The sequence below is a fragment of the Balaenoptera ricei genome, chromosome 2 (assembly GCF_028023285.1).
Source record: "Balaenoptera ricei isolate mBalRic1 chromosome 2, mBalRic1.hap2, whole genome shotgun sequence".
NCBI lineage: Eukaryota > Metazoa > Chordata > Mammalia > Artiodactyla > Balaenopteridae > Balaenoptera > Balaenoptera ricei.
The window spans coordinates 8,745,177-8,764,220 of record NC_082640.1 but is presented as its reverse complement, the minus strand read 5'-3'; the positions used below and the strand labels follow the sequence as shown (position 1 = coordinate 8,764,220).

Genomic DNA, 19,044 nt, shown 5'->3' with positions numbered 1-19,044 from the left:
TTAAGATCTGGTTAATAACAAACTTTGATAAAATGGTGTTTTACACTTTACCCCTTTTTTTGGCAAAGAGAAATATTTCAAGATCATAGATTTATAGAAATTCTACTTGCAAGGCATCTTGGAAATAGTATAACATTTATTTCATAGATCTGGAACTGAGCCTCAAGTGAAACAAAATTTAAAAGGTCGAGAATCATCAGTTCAAACAGTTGGTCAGTGGCACAAAAGCACGTGTCCGCCAAGTGCCCAAGCACTGCTTCATAGAATGCTTCTATGTTTATCTGTTCTTTATAGAAATGAATGAGGAGAAAGTGCTGAGTTTTTCTCTGAGTTCTTAAAGCTAGGGTTTCTTGGCACATGAACTTTCGAAGTCATTCCATGAGGTCCTGAGTTCGCCCACTGGCCAGTAACAGCCACAGGACCAGAATGAGTTATGACACATTTGGGAAGTTCAGAGACCATCCTATCCCTCACAACCACCTAAATTCAGAGATGGCCAAGGTGGGAAGAATAAGAATGATGAGCTGGGAGAGCAGTGGGGGTGATGCGGGCCTTGCCCATGGGGATCAGGTCATCAGAGCAACACACTTGCCCCTTCCCTGCCTGCATCTACCTGTGGCTGATGTCGCAGAGTGAACATTGGGGTGAAGATGCTGGGCATTAGGACAGGGCTGATGCCTCAGATTTTGTTTCCTGTTCTTTTTTAACGGTGACAACTCCCTTCTAATTGAGATCAGCTTGAAGGAAATCTGGGGCTTATGTTGAGGCAGACAATAGAAAAGTTCTCAAACTTTTCCTTGATACTCTCTTTGAGGTACCAAGGTGCCATCAGGATGGATGCTAAAAAAACACAGGGATGGATAAGTATACAGATATATCAAGAAGTCTTGAGATGGTAAAGACAGAAAATGGCACATTTAGCCTGCTTAGGGATTCCATCTTGGGATTTATTTAAAATCAAAATCCCACAAGAAAATTATTACACTTTACCTTGTGGAGATGATTACCCTCTGGCATGAATGGAAGTGTGAGAAACTACACTTCCTGAATTGCGCGTTGTGGAGACTGCTCTTTGACATTTAACAATAATCCACGCTTTCAGAGCCCCCACAGAATACAAATTAGGGTATATGCTCAGGATCGCCTTGATGGTTTTGATTGACACGATTTATACCCTTCTTGAGTGCTCTGCACCACTTGATTTGTCTGTTGCTGTTTTTCTTCTATCTTCAAACTTATATTCTGCCTTCTCGAATTTCAGCTGCCCTCTTCCAACTGGTCATGGAGAAGTTGTGTGCTTATCCTGTTATTCATGCCTTGTATACATCCAATGGGGTGGAGTTGCGTTTTCTTTTTTAAATAAATTTATTTATTTATTTATTTAATTTATTCTTTTGGCTGCGTTGGGTCTTCGTTGCTGCGTGCGGGCTTTCTCTAGTTGCGGCGAGCGGGGGCTACGCTTCCTTGCGGTGCGCGGGCTTCTCATTGCGGTGGCTTCTCTTGTTGTGGAGCACAGGCTCTAGGCGTGCGGGCTCAGTAGTTGTGGCTCGTGGGCTCTAGAGTGCAGGCTCAGTAGTTGTGGTGCACGGGCTTAGTTGCTCCGCGGCATGTGGGATCTTCCCGGACCAGGGCTCAAACCCCTGTCCCCTGCATTGGCAGGCTGATTCTTAACCACTGCACCACCAGGGAAGTCCTGGAGTTGTGTTTTGATTTTTAAGAAACCACCTTTTTCAGTGAGGATGAAGTGACTGCCTGATTCCCTCCATCCCTCTTTCTTTCCTTCCTGCATTTATTGATCGTTAATTATGTTTCACGTGCCGCGGAATATGCAAAGCAAATATTCCCCATGTAAGATTTGCTCCCTAGGAACTTACAGTCTTGTTGGAAAGATAAGATGTCTAAACACAAGTAGGATGACCATAGATCCTGATTTGCCCAGGATAGTTCACAATGTTTGTTTTCCTGGTGAAATGATTAACAGCACCATTTTCACTCTCAAAAGAGTCCCAGTTTGGGCAATAAATGATACAGTCATCCTTCACATAAACCATGAGTAGCAAAGCTAAGGGTCAGGATGTGTTGCTAAGCGGTCTAAAGGTAACATGTGTCATAGGAATTTAGAGAAAGGAGAAATCAATGGAGGCTCGGGCATCAGGAGAAAGTCTCATGGGAGAGATGATGAGACTTGGGCCGGACCAAGAAGAATGAGCTGGATTTGTCTACAAAGAGAGAAGAGCACTGTAGCCCTGGGGGACACAGCACAACTCCAAGTCCAAAATGAGCATGTGATGCTTGAGGAACAGTATCAGTGCTGGGCTGGGTCGCCGGGTAGGAGCCCAGGGAGATGTGGTTGGGAGGAGAGGAAAATCAAGTTACGGGAAGTCTGGGAAAGGCCAGGGTTTGCACTTGATTTCATGGGCAAAGAAGCGGTAGGAAAAACGTCATGAACTCTTGTCTTACAGAAGAAGAAATGAGGGGCAGGGAGGATATTTAAAGAGTGTTTCTGCCAAACTTCAGGGACAAGGTGATGGACAGCTGGCCTAGGGTGGTGTCAGAGAAGCCAGAGACCGGAGAATGGGAGAGGAAGGACAAAATGAACAGACGGGACCAGGTCGTGAATTGGGGTTAGTAGCAGAAGAAAAAAAAAAAAGGCATTGACGGTGATTCTGAACTTTCAAACTTGAAAAGTAGGAGAATGTTGATGCCTCTGTCAAAAATAATGTGTCTGCTACATCAATAACCTATTTACGTATCTATCTCCCCGACCTCTGTTCTCTACTACCAGTTACTCCCCATACTAGCACTTCCAGCTCGCTGAGGACAGGGAGTGGGTCCTACCCAGAGCCTGGTGTGTAACAGAGGCACACAGTAAAGGAATGAATGAATGAATAAATGAATGAATGAATGAATAAATAGCTTGCATAAAAAAATGTGTCTGCTAGGGGGTGTTAGTGTTAGAAGCCCCAGGCCACCTTTCAGGTGATGCACGTGTGGGTAAGAAGGACCGCCCCTGACTCTAGAAAGAGGCCAGGACAGGCCCCCATGCCCGGTGGTTAGGCTGGATGTCCTGTGTGCCTTGGTCCCTGCTGTCAACTGTCTCCCTTGCTCCGGGCTTCTGTCCACATTTCTACTTAGGATTTGCCCGCACTTAGCTGTAGATGGCTAAGCTGCCTCCACACGGGGGGAGAGGAAGAGGCTGGGGGAGACATGTGCATAACATAACCAACACTGGATGCGCTCTGTGATCAAAGGGACAGGGTGGATGAGAAATCCCAGGAGCTGATGATGGAGAAGTGTCAAAATCTAACCAAGAGCCAGAAGCACCAGAAAGAAGAACCTGGAAACACAGTCAGCACAACAGAAGACTTGACTCTAAGGAGCAGTCAGTGAGAAAACCCGACTAATTCCAAGAGGCAGCGTCTCTCTCTTCTAAGGATGCTTTTAACCGGACAGATGCCGCCAGGCTCGCTCTCATACAAAGATGTCTTCAAGGCAGCCACAATAGATGACAGCTTTCAGTTCAATTTTAAATAAAGGTCTATGGATTTTGAGGCATTTTCTTAATGGAAGCTGACACAGATCCTTAGTTTTTTTGTGGGCTTACCATCAGTCCCTAGTACTACAGTGACAGCAACTATTCCATGATCAGCTGCATAAACCCCTCTAGGGCAGCGATCCAAGCAAATGTCAATTCCCAAGTCTCTCAGATTTCTGCAGCATACCTTGTACGAGAGAGTCCTTAACTCTTCGTGGAAATGAATTAAAATAATTGCCAGATCACTAGCACCAACGATAGGTCCAGGAGAAAAGCTACGAGGAATGCAATTTGACCAATTTTGGACTCATTATCCAATTCTGCTTCCCAGCAGTGGGAAAGAAAATAGGAGAGATGTGGCATCACCTGAAGATACTCGTGAGCGTTTCAGATCTGCCACACAATTCAGGGATCTAAGGGAAGAAGAGACGGGCTACACAGAAAACACTGTTTGCTAGGTTCAGGGCTGTGGCTAGCCCACGTCATGCCATGATGCAAATTAGAAAGTTGCCCCTTCCTTGGGACATTTGACTTGCCTCTGCCAGAACACTGTCATAATAAATAAACAAATCGACAACGTCCACAAGGGGAAGGGTGCCCATAACACTGCAAGACACACAGTCATGCTACAGTGGCCCTGCTTGTGCGACAGAAACTCATCTCTTTTGACAGGAGGCTGTTTATGTTTATGAACATAAATATATGAAATGCAGGCTGTTTATGAAATGCAGGCTGGGTGAGAATTCAGTAACCGGGACTTAGAACTGAGTCCCTGCAAGTTAATCCACAATGGGTTGCCATCCGTGGTGTGATGGGCTGAAGACAGATCAACAAAAGCCACAAACTCCTTCGTAACAAACGTCTCCACGTTTCCCTTTGCTCCTTATGCGGATAGAGTTGTCGTTTTGAGGAAGGGGAGCTTCCTTTTCTGAGCTTACGGAAGACCAGTGACAAAGCAGGGACAGTCTTGCCACTCTCTCTGGCCCCAACCCGAAGGATTCTGGTCCATTAAGTCTGGGATGGGGCCGAGGCAGCTTTAAGAAGCACAGCCCCGGTTGAAAACCCCTGGGGCAAACTGTGTTTGGGTCCATTGCAATGGCATTTATATTCAAGAAGTTAAACGCTTAAAGGTGAACGGGTTGGTGAGGACTCATGGCCCAACGCTTAGAATAGACTTTCAACAGTTCTGGAGGCGAAAGGCTTTCACGCAATGTCTTACTTCACTGAAGCTGCATTGAAATTATTCTGTTAAGTCAACCTCTTCCATTCTCTTTGCATCTGGGACACTGCTCATCCTTCAAGGTCTGGTTCTGATGTCACCTGTTCCGTGAGCCCTTCTCTTACTGGGATTTCCAGCCTCTGTGCTTTCTCCCTCCACGAATAATGGGCACTTGACGTTTATTCTGTTCTATCTTGGAGACGGTTCTAGGTCCTGGCTCACCGTTTACATGTCTGTCACTCCGCTGGACTGCGTGCTCCTGAAGGTCAGGGGCCACGCCTCACTAGTCTTTGTCACCCGTTCCTGCCTCACAGTGGGTGCGTAATAAGCGTGAGCGTGGCTAACAGCAGCGTCACGCCTGCTGATGATTTCTACGTTTGTGAGGTCAGTGAAAATACTGCCAACATTTTGGTGCTCTCGTGACTTATCCAGTATCGGAAAAGCGGCAAAGACCAGTGGGTCTTCTGTATCACACTGTTTGGTGCGCAAGTTGGCTGGCTCACTGCTTCAAATATGCCATCGGGGAGCCTGGCCGAGTGCTTGCCAAGAACGGAGATGACATTTTCTGTAGTGATGATAAAGCTTCGCAGAAAACGACACATTTGTTTATTGCTCCACCTGCTAGACTCGCGCTGAAGTCTGGCAATGCTCCTCCTCCACGTTGGTAAACGAGGCACTTAACCACTCAAGTCCTGGGAGGCACTGCGGGCTTGTCTGAAACCAGGGCCCTTGTGTAACACAACAGGGAAGAATCAGTTTCAGCCCCGGAGAGTCATCGGATGAGAGCCGCTGACACACGTTATCTTCTCATTTGCTCCAGGAGAGACGCAGGGCAGCCTACAGGAAAGGGGCGCTCTTAGCAACAGGGGAGGACGGACGGGTGCAGGAGGGTTGTGCAGCCAGTACGGATCGTGACTGATCGAACCAGCGGTCAGCATCGGAGCTGGGACGGCACTGCTCTTCCCAGGGTGGTCTGGGAACAGCCTGCCCCAGTCACCTGCAGGTGCTTGTTCAAAATCCAGATTCCCGCGATTACCCTACACCTACTGAATTAACCTCCGAGGATGGGACCCAGAAATCGGGGAATTTTGAACCAATACCTCAGGTAATTCTGGTGCACACTGAAATATGAGACCAGCTAGGGAAGGGGCTGAACACACAGGGCTCTGCGTATGGAATGACCAAGATTCAACATCACCCACCTGTCACTGGGCCTCCATAAAAAGAGGGAGAATGCAAATAACAAAAACTAGGTAATAGTTACAGACAAGCTATGAATCTGATGTCATTAAATAGTCGTTACAGATTATTTTGTTGTCATATATTATGCAGGTCTATCCTGTTTTAAGCTGATCCGATATGTAAAAATCTGAACAGATTAGTTAACAAATGAATATTCATTTTCTAAAAGGATTTCTTGAATGAAAGCATTTATCAACTGGTTCCAATGGCCAAACACTTCAACTAGAATTGAATTTACATACAACGCTGGAAGACTACTTCCACGCAGGGCAACTTGTACACTCTTTCTTTGTGGTTCTGTGCACTGGAAGAGTCTCTTTCCCTAGGGAAGGGATCACACTTCTATTTTTCTCTCTACTATGACGGGACTGATTCTCACTGTCTTCAAAGGAAGACCTGCTCTTGAAGCTAGTAAATAAACTGAAGGACAGCTAAGCTTTAGAAATTCATTCTGAATACAACACAACAACTGAGCGGTCATTTAAAATCATTAGTATGGCCACCTTCCCAGTGGAATTTATAAAGAATCCAAAGTACTAAATTTTAAGATAGAAATTTAAAGCTGAGACCCCTTTCTTTCTTTTCATATAGTCCTCATAGAAGGTATGAAGTAATGGCTCTGGAGTGAGAGAGGCCTGGGGTTAAATCTCGGCTCTCCCAGTTACTAGTTGTTTCCTTTAAGTTTACTTAACTTCTCATAGCCTCAGTTTCCTCTCCCATAAATGGAACTAAAATCATCAACATCGTAGGGGTATTCGAATCCAAGCTGATGTTTCAGCCTTGTTCTTACAGGGAGTTCTCAGAACACGCAGAAGTTACTATCAAGAAATAAGAAATCAGATGTAGATTCCACTCCCAAACATATTAAAAGTCTATTTGAGATCAGATAGAAAACAGCTATTCACTTTTGGGGAATAAATCCAAGGAAATGAGTGACGATATACAATAAAAATGGAAAATAAAGGAATTCCAAAATGGCAAATACAGACCCTACGTGTCTCTAGAGTTGCTAGAATAAAAGGAGAGGTTTTGGTGGTCTGTTCAGCAGAGCCTATGAAAGGGTGAGGTCACATGAAGTGTCAGAAGCATAGTCGAGTGTTTGGAGCACCACCACCCAAGGAGGGCTCCCGCCCAGGGATGCTCTGATCCCCACGGGCCATCCCAGCCGGTCAGCAGCACTGATGCGCCCCGAGAGCAGCAGTGCAGTTTGTGCTACGTGGAGTGAACCAAGGGCAGTAGAGTGGTTCTTGCACTTGATAAGCAGACGTCATTTCCTCTGAATGCAAGAGGCTTCAAAAACCTAGTGTAGTTTGATAGTAATAAAACTTTCTCAGTTAATCACTATGAAGCTGAATTAAAAACCATAACCCAGGTTCTAAAAATGGCTTTACTGCAACTACACTTTTCTGAAGAGCATTCAGACGTGCAATGATTATGTCAATATCTGATAACTCTCACTAGGTCACCCTGTGTGGTCTCTTGGGCATAGGACACCAAGAACTAGGTGGTCTTTGGCAGGTAAAGCATAAAGGGAGGAGAGTACACCTGGGTCCTGACCTCCATTCTGCATCCTGGCTGTAAAATCATTTCCAAATTAAATCTAGGATACTAAACTATCCTTAGCACCAAAACCTAAGACTCCACTTAATAAGATCCTAAGTTGCTTCTTCCCAGAGTTAAATTCAAAGTGCTCAGGTGAATGTTTCTAATTAAGGATCATCAACACCTTGGGTCATACTTATCAATGAATTTTTAGTGAATTACCAATAAGTGGTACCTACCATAAAACAGATGAGACTGTGAAAAGCGTGATCTCTACAAAGAGGCTTATACATATTTTTCAAGATACTGTACTATGGGGAATCTTAATTATAACTACGAAGAGCTATGTTAACAATCCCACAATAAACTCTGCTTTTTCAGTCCACTTCTGTTCCTATTTATGAGCATTTTACAGGTTTTCCTTATCTTGTTTCCCATTCTTGTCTTAACCAACCTCATCACTTTGTTTGAAACAAAATCCAGCCTCCACTGTTGTTTTTACTGAAGGTTTTATAAAATCAACCAGTCTATGTATATTCCTAGGTTGTAGAACTTTTCAAATTAATACAGTATTGGTGCACTGTCCCATAAAGGATGGAGGAAGAAAGACTGAGTATTTAGTATTTGCAAAATCTTTTCAAAATATGTGGTAGACAGCAGTAGTAACATGAGTAGTCTTCTTGCCATTATTATGTAGAAAGAAACAATTTTATCGCTTTGCCAGATTACTCAGATTCGAAAGACTTGGTTAGGGAAATAAATTTCTTTTTTTAACTCTAATAATAGCATGAAAAACTGGGTATAATTATTCAATAAGACCGTCAATTAGGAGTTGCTCAGATTTCCTGGGTCTCTCCCATGTATACATGGTATTAAATTTTGTGTGATTTTTCTCTTGTTAAAGAAAAAAAAAAAAGACCTTCAATTAATAGCTACTTCCAAAAATCGCTTTATAGTATAGTATGTGGGTTAATAAACTTTTAGCGAGTCAAAGTATGGCATGAAAAGAAAAAAAATATTGGGGAATGAAGAGAATTGTATTCAAATTTATATTGTTTTGGTTTCCATTTTTTTGTTTGTTTCATGGGCACTTTATTAAGTGGTAAAAATTTACAGCAACATTTTGACATCAATCGTTCCAAATTAGGTGTGAGAAGACCTGAGGATGGAGGTTTAGTACTAGGCCCATTGTGTCAATAAATTAAGGGCAAAGTCAAGATGAAAAATAAAAACCTGGACAAAGTCAAGGTGAAAAATAAAAACCTATGTCCATTCACTCACCCAACGTGTCTTCATGGAAACCCGACCGTGTTTAGAGCTCTCAGTGAAGTGCAACAGGTAATAAAAAATAGGAAGACAAAGCTTCTTCTCAAGGTGCTTGTAAGAAATTGTCAGAATAAATCAGGTAAGAACGTTGGCTGATCTGTATGAACAGGATGTCTTCGTACGAGAGACAAACCTGACACCACATTCATACTTTGAGTGAGGATTGTAGGAATGTACACGGTACCCTCTGAAGAGTGGGATGATGGAGGCCTTTCAGCTGTCTATGCTTTTTTATGGTTTGGATTTTTTACAAGCGTGTGTTATTTTTGTAATCAAGGAAAAAACAGTCAAAACTGAAATATTTCTATGAATCAACACGGCAAGTAAACAAGTGAAGATACAATATCTGTGGCCTTAGGTTGTTGGTGCCTTATGGGTGGATTTCTGTCTGTTTTAAAGTTACTCTGTTGTTCTAAAAGAATTTTTTAATGCCAGGTTTAATTCAACAATAAAAGAAGAGTATGGAAAGTGTAAGTTCTTTGGTTTGAATAATCTGCTTTATTATGCATTGGGGGCAGAAGAGCCCTCATTGCCATTTTTATTTCTAGCTAAAGAGGAGGGCTGTGAAGAAGAGGAAGGGATGTTTTCTATTTCTGTTTCTAATATACTTTTTCAAACTACTGTATGATGTCCAGTCTAGATTGAAAATGGTAGCGTAAAACCTGTATCAGTCTACTTGTAATGATATATTTCATTGTCATCTATGATTAGGGTAACTCTTCTGTCATTAAAATGGAACACAGTCATTTATGATTCCCTAATTTCCAAACACTTTCGTATTGTTAATATACTGCCCTGGAAGAAAAGAACATTAAAACAATCCCTGGCTACACGGCATCATGTTTAAAAGCTTCAGCACGAAAAGCATCAGCAGCCTTGCGCTTCATGTTTCCAGAAGTCCCAGCCACATTAAATCCAAATGGGACCCTTCTTCACTTCAGCAAGTCCTAGTTACATCATTGACTATTCATCAAATTCCGTAATCTTGTTTTTAGTGTCGCTTCAGGCTGAATCGTTCTTTTCAGAAACGGCACAGATTGTGATATCTCTGTAGCTTACTTAGTACAACTCAACTGTCACTTTAAGTGAAAAACTCTGTTGGAGAATGAGAAGTTTTCTGTTAAGGAAGGCTCATGTCCTTCTGGCCGTGAACAAAGGCTGCCTGGTACTTGCTAACTCCATTTAAAAATCGTATTATTTTGCAAAGTTAACTGTGGGATTCCAAGTGCCCTCTGAGTGCTATTGAATTCATTTACTCATTTTGCACGGTGCGGGGACCAGGGGTTGGGGGGCAGTGCTCTGTGTGTCTGTCCCAGTGCACAGCCAGACAACACGGCAACTGGGGCGGGGAGAGATATCCCGAGCAGTGATTCTGGGGTAACTGAGGCCTGATCCGAAATTTCATTTTCATGGCAGTTGTGTTTATATTTGCAAATTCATTTACATTCTTTCTGAAAGTCACATCTAAATACTTCTGTTACCTAAAATTACATTAATCAGAGTCCTAAGTAAGGACATTTTATTTTATTTATTTTAGAAAAGATTTATTTATTTATTTTTGCTGTGTGCCAGGTCTTAGTTGCAGCATGCAGGATCTTTTTTTTTTTTAGTTGCATTATGTGGGGTCTAGTTCCCTGACCAGGGATCGAACCTGGGCCCCCTGGGTTGGGAGCGCAGAGTCTTACCAACTGGACCACCAGGGAAGTCCCAAGGACATTTTAAAAGTAAGAAATAAATAAGAAGGAAAATTAAATTTAATCGTAACGCAGTGGGATTCAGACACACCTTCACAGGTGTTAATGGGGAGACCCAGGGACTTGTTTGCATGTAACTGGCACAACTGCATGTCACAAAACCAGAAGGAGCAGAGTAGGGTCTGGCTCACAGTGGGATCACTTCCATTTAAAGTATCTTTAGAAGCAGTGACCTGGTAAAGCAACTTCTGAACTTTGGAGAGAACTCTTTTACCTTCTTTTCAAAAGAGCATCACAGCTTTATTCTTACTTACAATTAAATATCTAAGTACAAGTCCTGTTTTGATGACGTTCTTAGTTAGAAATGACTGAAAGGAAAAAATACTTTCATTTTCAAAGTTAAGGAACAACTTTTCGGTTCTGCAGCAGATCAGACTGGCTCTTAAATTCTGATTTTAACAAATTAACATCACCTTGAAGTAGCAAATTCTAGTGGTATTTGGGGCGGAGAGTTAGGGAGCTCACACCCAAAAGCCAGGCCGGTGGGCAGATGGCCAGCGGCAAGTTAAATTCGCCTCTAGTTCATTTACTACACTTTCAGCTGCATCTTTATGGAATGAAGGCAAAGCTTAACAAAGACCCCGTAAAATGAAATGATGCAGACCAACCTTTTATTGCACCCACAATATTTTGGTCTAGTCCTTTCCGGTTGTCATTGAGTCCTCTTTTCCTCTTCCCATTGGGTAAGGAGTTAGCCAAAGTCTTGTCATCAAAAAATGCACACACCAGTTTTCTAAACAGAAGGCTTCCTGAGCGAGTGTAGTTTGACAGTATAGAGTCCAGCTGAGATTTAGGCATAAACACATCGAAGCCTTCAGCAAGTTGCACTTCTGGCTACCAAAAGAACATAAATATGTCATTAAAAGCAAGATTTGAGGCAACCAACTTTGGGCATATGTGCAACAAAAATACATCACTAGCTCTTGCAATGGCCATATACTCTGCAAAGCACACAGCCTCAGCTTTGTGTGCCAGTGTTTGCGATTTACAAAACCAATTACTAGTTACAATTCACCAAACGAGATGCTCTAATTCCAATATCAAGTCTTGTCAAAAGCAGTGGAAAGGAGTAGGCTGAAAACGCATTCTCATCCTTAGAAAAAGTTAAGAGAAAGCTGGATAATTACCAAAGCATTTAATTCTAGAGCTACCCAGGGAACTTGAGACTTCTGGGTGAAACGTCTTCATTTTGTAAAGGAGGAAACACAGGCCCAAAGAGATCATAACAAACATGACTTAAAAATAGTTTAGACGTACTCAGTGCATTACTGTTTACAGATCACTTTCTCCTGCGTTAAATAATTTGACCTCATTTGCCTCAGGACACGAACACGAGGCTACCCTCTAGGTCCCATGCTCTTGGCACTAGGCCAGTGGTTTTAAGTTGTGGAGCTGTATTCTTTCTCCTCCAGTGAAAACTTATGCCAACTAATACATAAAATAAACAAAAATGCTGAGCAGGTGCCCGGATCCCTGCTTTTGGGAGGAAAATCTGAAGCTGTATCCCAGAGCACCAGTGGAAAACCAGTGTGCAAGTCACAGTGCTTCCCTGCTGGGATTTCCTGGCTGGGATACTGGATCAGAAGGCCGTTTAGGGGCCTTTCAACTTGGACTCTATACCACATAAGCTCAGACACTGGTAATACATTCTCTATGTACACGCCATGGACGTTTACAACCCACCTTTCCATCTTTCAACCCAGCTCACACCATTTCCTTTTCAAAGCCTTTCCTAACTGTTTCTTTCCCAAGGAGGCAGCTATGCGTGCTTTGTCACTGCTATTTATTTGACATACTTATATGACTGTGTTTATTATACCGTATTATAATTATTGATTAGATCACGGCCCTTCCTGTTGCCTGGAACTCAGGCTTTGTTATCTCTAGGGCCTGGCACATTGTAGGCACTCAATAAATTCTTGTTAAATAGATAAAAGTTCATTAGTCATTATCTAAACTACTAAGTCATTTACTGTTGATTATAACACGACGACTTTAAAATAATAACTTTAAGGTGAAGAAATGCAGTTGGTAAACTTCCGTTACAAAAAAAGTCAGAAGGAAACTTCACTTAGGATGTATCATAAAAGCTTTTTCTTAGATACCATAGTTAAAACTTCGCAAACCTGATACTACTTTGGATTTTCTAAGTCATATTAGAAATGTGAGGATTTGGGACTAGTTTTTCTCCTGGAGGGGAGGAATTATTTTTGTTTGTCCTGCGGTCAGAGTAAAGGGCTCAGAGAAGGGCTTAAATGAATCAGATGACGTGGGGATGACTTGGGGACCTGTTGCTCCCAAAGGGAATTCTCAACTGGATTTTCCAGAAAGTCATCTCACTTCTCCACTCTACTTTGCCATTTGGCTTTTGGTCTCTGAATGCTTGGTAAATATCACTATGAACACAGTGCTGCCGGATGGTTTCCTGACTTTTGCACCTCAGTGCTGGTGAAGGTCTGCAGAGGCCGACCTTCTGTGCCCCCAACTCCTGGGACAGAAGCTGTACACTCGGCACTCAATGCACGGTTGTTGAATGATTCGATGTAGCAATGTTAGGATTGAGAGAATTCTACCATCAAAATCGAAGATGAAGTTTTATTTATAATCAGAATTTGATTTTGCACATCCTATGGCTGCCTTTAGACCTTTTATGCTAAATGAACTGACCACAAATTTTTGCTAAGCGCTCCTGTATCATTTGGATGCCATTAAAAAAAAAAAAAGGACCACAGTCTACTTTATAGAAACAGCAACTCACAGTGATTTGAGGACCTGGGCTGGGGGGTACAGTAGCCCTTAAATTTGCAAGAGAGAAAAGGGAAAGATACCATACCATCTTCTCTCGTTCAGGTATCTCTGCTGGATTCTGATACCACCAAGCAGGTGTTTAAAATTCAGCCATCTTGTAGGACTTGGACCCGGTTTGAGAGACTCTGACCTAAACTAGCCACCAGGCAGAACTAGCCACTTCTTTCTTCCCATATGCAGAGTATTTTCTACGAACTATGTTCCTGGCACTTTTCACACTGCATTTATTTAGTTGGGAGTTTGTGTTTCTCATCAGAATGTGTACTGTCTTTTGCATTCAGAGTGCCAAACACCCAACTAGCGCCTGATAGATTTTTCTCAGAATCAACAAAACACTAGGTAAGAATTCATGCAAAATGACTAGTATTGATTTCGAGGTCTTTTATCCCCACATAAAGGAAGCACGTGTGGAGTCTGCCCTGCCCAGTCCAGCACGCCAGTCTTCTCCCCACAGGACCCGTGCTGGCTCTGGGAGCAGGCCACCTAGAGAACACGGCCCTGGCTCAGTCGATCGCTATTTACTCAGCATCCTCCGTGTGGAAGGAGTTTAAGGTCGGCCTCACTAGACGAGACACGTTCGTAAACCCCCAGCATACAAAGTGGAGAACGATAAGTGCTACAAGAGGGGTACAGACCATTAGGCAGCATTTGGCTGGTGAGGGGGGGGAGGGGTTGTGGTTAGGCGGCCAGGATAGCATTTTATCAGGGCCTTGGAGGTAGGATTTAGGAGAGAGATGCAGTCGCTGTCTCTGGCATCTGCTGCAACCCCTAGAGCTAAGTCTCTGGAAGTTTCTGTGGAGCCAAGAGACTGCCTATGGGATCAGAGTAGCACGTTGATTTCTGAGATGCTCTCCCGACGCAGAAGCTGTCGATGCTTTGTGTTCTACTTTCTACTGCCAGACAGCTGTTGTTATTTTGGAGCGCTCCTTCCAGATCAAGGAACATGAACTGGCCCAGTTATGCGTCCCTTACAGAGGAGTCAGTTTTATTAGGTGGAGGCCAGCAGCAGAGGCCAAGGTGACTGGTCTCTGCCCTTCCCTGCTCCTCACATCCTTTCTTTCACGCAAGTTTCTTAGCTGGTTGTCAGCGAGCACTAAGGGGCCACAAAGCAACAAACTAGTTCCTTTAAAAAAAAAAAAAAGAGGGGAGCTTTACGTCCTGAGACATGAAGAAAAGATACAAGGTTGATTAATCTCAAATTTTTACTCTGAAACCTTTTTATTTCTTCCACTTTAGAAATATAATCACGGGTGGATTACAGCCGTGTAATGATCCACAACTTTGCACTTATATTTAAAAACAGGTTAAAACTCTTTAATTGCATGCTTGAATCTCTTCCTTTTGTTTACTGTCTAGTCGAAGCGAGATCTCTCTGCTTACGGACGATGGCTATGATAGAAACCACCACTATTCCAAATGAATATCATTTTAAAAGCTACACTTCCTTTGACAGAATTACTATTTGATACCCGAGTGAGGACAGACAGCTAATACACTAATTTACAGATTCTACTGATTACTGAAGTAATATGATCTTTAAATGATGACATCCAAAGTATGGGGCAGGATTTACGACACTTGGAGTCACCATTTTAAGAGTTAAGAGTCTGAATTCCCACTATAAATTTGGATTTCCATGTATGTCTTGCCGAGTTTCAGTACCTCAGCCACTTCGCAGTTATGCATCAGATGTTGAATTTTCCTATCCAGTGGTGTTACATCTTACACCCAGTGAACTTCGGGAGGCAAAAACTGCATGTAGTCATGAGGACTCTTGAAAATGTTCTTGGACCCAGGCCTGTGGACATTAACCGTCTTGTTTCTCTCTTCATTTCAACTGTGGTCTCCCTTTGCTTAGAAGTAGTTGGGGTCAAGATCTAGTTTGGCTGGGGGGGATCCCATAATAACACCTGGTAGACTAAAAGATTTTCCCCTAAGTCTCCCTGAACATATCATGTGACTCCCCTGTATAATCTAAAGAAAAATACGTAAAACTATTTTAAGGCAATCGTAACAAATTAATCACACAGGGAACATTTCTGATATTGGCTATTTTATATAAGGTATTGTCAGTAGCAAATTACAGTAAGACATGTAAAAAGCTACATGTGGTCATTGGTTAAAAGAGTAAAAGGAAGTGCATGAATGTTCATATTGGGCATTAGCCCCAGATTTTTAATTGCAAACTGGTTAATTATACACAATAGTTCTCACACCTGACTTGCTACCTAGTCAAGTTTCAGACTGGCTCAAGACTGGAACCTACAAGAAAACTATGGATGAAAAGGCAGGATTTGGACTGAAAACATATAACAACATTTTTTTTCTTTTCTTTTTTTTTTTTTTAAATAACTATTTTCTCTAGTCTTTTCATGTATTTTGCAAGGTTTTTTTTCCCTTAACTTTCTTTTTTTTTTTTTTAAGGGAATGCTATTTATTTATTTATTTTATTATTTATGGCTGTGTTGGGTCTTCGTTTCTGTGCAAGGGCTTTCTCTAGTTGTGGCAAGCGGGGGCCACTCTTCATCACGGTGCACGGGCCTGTCACTGTTGCGGCCTCTCTTGTTGCGGAGCACGGGCTCCAGACGCGCAGGCTCAGTAGTTGTGGCTCACGGGCCCAGCCGCTACACGGCATGTGGGATCTTCCCAGACCAGGGCTCGAACCCGTGTCCCCTGCACCGGCAGGCAGACTCTCAACCACTGTGCCACCAGGGAAGCCCACAACATTTTTAAGAATGTTTAAAAGCTATAAATTCAACCTTTCTGTTCATAATATTATCATATACAATGATCCTTTTTTCTCACTTAGTATTTACTTAGTGGTGTACTAGAGGTACTTCTACAAAAATGAGCTTTAGTTTATGAAATTAAAAAAAAAAAACACAAAACCCCTTCATAATTGATTGTATTTTGCTCGCAAATGCAATCTGCTTCTGTTTGAGAAAAACTGAGATTGTTCCCTATAACTCAGGTCTGCTCCAGGTAGATTTAGCAAGTATTACCGTTACTGTTTATTAAATGCCACTCCAAGACCATGGCCAATAAGCTGGGCAGCCCCAAGAACCCACTGGATTGGAAGGCGGGCCTGCTCTCGTTGGTGCAGCTGGCATAGCTCAAAACAGTGGGGACGTGGCAGAACCGAGAACCACTGCATCAAGGGGGCAGAGGCCCCATGGTGGGTGGACCCATTGTGTAAAAAGGCAAGTAAAAAATGCTCAGGCAAGAGTTCTATCCAAAAGTAGGCGTAATCTCTAGACTAGCACATACTGAACGTTGAATAGGATGATAATTACAGGAAGTCATTAAAGAGTCAATTCTGTATTATTAAGTCAATTATGGATTTTTATTCGACAAAATTTTGGTAGAACTAAGAATTTCACAAGGGGGAATTCCCTCGCGGTCCATGGTTAGGACTCGGTGCTTTCACTGCCGGGGCCCTGGGTTTGATCCCTGGTCGGGGAACTAAGATCCCGCAAGCCTCGTGGCATGGCCAAAAAAATAAATAAATAAAAATTAATGAATGAATTAATTTTTAAAAAGACAATACAGTTTGGTTCCTTGAAAACGCCTCCATGCACTTGCATAATGATACACTGTCAAGTCATTCAGGGATGTTTTCAGCATCTTCCTTTCTCAGGTGGTAAATTAATGACTGAGGACTTGGGCTTGATTTATGCTCAAGCTATTTGAGCCAGAATGTTTAACACATAAGATTTCAACCACTGCAGTCTAGCTTCCTCCATCACAACTCCACTGAAACTGCTCCTCGGAGAAGGTGTCCACCACTGAGAGCCAGTCCCTAACCCTGTGGGCAGAGGCCAGCTCCACTTTGACAGCCTGCTAGCCTTACGTCCTACTACCCTGTGCTGACTGTTTATGTGTCTTCCTCATATGGTATACTTGAAGGGCGAGGACTACTTCATTCATTTCAGTAGCCCTGGAAAATGGCGCTACGATTAGCACGTCTTTGCTACTTACTATATATAGTCCAGGCCCTAGGCTAACGCGCATTACATGGGTTTTCTAATTTAATTCTCATCATCCTATGAAGCGGCCACTTTCGTGATCCCCAATCTGCAGATGCAAAAACTAAGGTTTAGAGAGATTAGGTGACTTGTTTAAGGTTATCCAGCTAATAAGTGGTGAAGCAAGGATGTGAACCCAGGCAGTCTGCACTAGAACTTAAACTCTCAAGCATATTACTGCCTTCATTTCAGTGTGTCGATGAATAAATTAAAAAATCACTTGCTTGATTGATTTGCTTTACCAATTCCCAGTGGATTACTTTATTTATTGGGCTAAGAAGAAATTAAGAAAACAGATTCTGAATTCAGGAGCTATTTATGCTGAAAGCACCAATGCATTTTAAATTATTTATTTTAAGAATGATATAAACATTGACAAAATTATCTTAAGTTGATGGATATCCACAGCTGTATCTTCTGATAACTTCTGTGTTGCCTAGGATTACTGGAAAATATTCATAGTAACGACAACAAATAGAAAAACATTTCCTATGTTTTTAAAAAACATTTTGAAATATTTTAAAAAACTGATGTTAGTGTTTCATCGTGGCCAAAGAACCAGCCAAACAAGAAGCAACAAGGAAATAAACCTAAGCCACGTACATCTGCCCTGAAAAGCCAATAAATCCAACTAGGTAGGGAAAAACAGTGACTGTAAAAAATTCACAACTGTCTTGTCTGAGTACTGGTAGAGTACTGGGTTGGGAACTCCTAAAGAAAGAATTAAATATTGTATTGAAATCTGAAATTTGGTTTGGGGTTTCTGCTTTTGCTTCTGTGTAGTCCAGGTTTCAGTTTTATTTAATGTGCTAACTTAAAATGGGTCAAGTAATCCTGCCCACAAAGAGGGGCAGGATTTCTGGCCACTCTTTTTTCTTTTTAATTAATTAATTAATTAATTAATTAATTAATTTTTGGCTGTGTTGGGTCTTCGTTTCTGTGCAAGGGCTTTCTCTAGTTGTGGCAAGCGGGGTCCACTCTTCATCGCGGTGCGTGGGCCTCTCACTATCGCGGCCTCTCTTGTTGCGGAGCACAGGCTCCAGACACGCAGGCTCAGTAGTTGTAGCTCATGGGCCTAGTTGCTCCGCGGCATGTGGGATCTTCCCAGACTAGGGCTCGAACCCGTGTCCTCTGCATTGGCAGGCAGATTCTCAACCACTGCGCCACCAGGGAAGCCCTGGCCACTCTCTTTTTAAAAACACTATTAGCTCATGTGTATTTGTTCATGTATATGTACACATAAGTTTACTTAACAAACATGTATATTTATCCCTATAAAGGTACTTAGCTAGGACTGCTAAGGTTTAAAAAAGACCCAGTATTTACTGAGTGCTTAAAACATACCAGGTACCATTCTAAGTGCTTTACATAGATGTCTTCATTTAACTCTTCCAGCCAGCCCCGTCTCTGAGGTTAGCACTATCATCATTCCCATTTTATGGAGAGAAAACTGAGGGAGGCGAGGGTGGGTGCACTTGCTCGGGGTCACACAGCTGGGCTTCTAGCCCGGGCATCCTGACCTCAGAGGCTGCACCCTTAACCATGAAGTTCTCCCCCGGAGACTTCCAAGTAAACAGCATACACAGCCATGGT

At 42.5% G+C, this 19,044-nt stretch overlaps 1 protein-coding gene and 1 non-coding gene across 6 annotated transcripts in view; both read right to left on the bottom strand.

Annotated features, from left to right (window-relative positions):
- BEND7 (BEN domain containing 7) overlaps positions 1-19,044 on the bottom strand; it is a 76,814-nt gene that overhangs the window by 23,318 nt on the left and 34,452 nt on the right. For all 5 annotated transcript variants that reach the window (XM_059910545.1, XM_059910554.1, XM_059910563.1 and 2 more), the window contains one exon: positions 11,227-11,452. In XM_059910545.1, the coding sequence (XP_059766528.1) occupies positions 11,227-11,452 (226 nt within the window). The remainder of the gene's footprint in view (positions 1-11,226; positions 11,453-19,044) is intronic.
- Positions 10,495-10,567, bottom strand: TRNAG-CCC (transfer RNA glycine (anticodon CCC)). The gene has a single exon. It is a non-coding gene; the product is annotated as a tRNA-Gly (tRNA).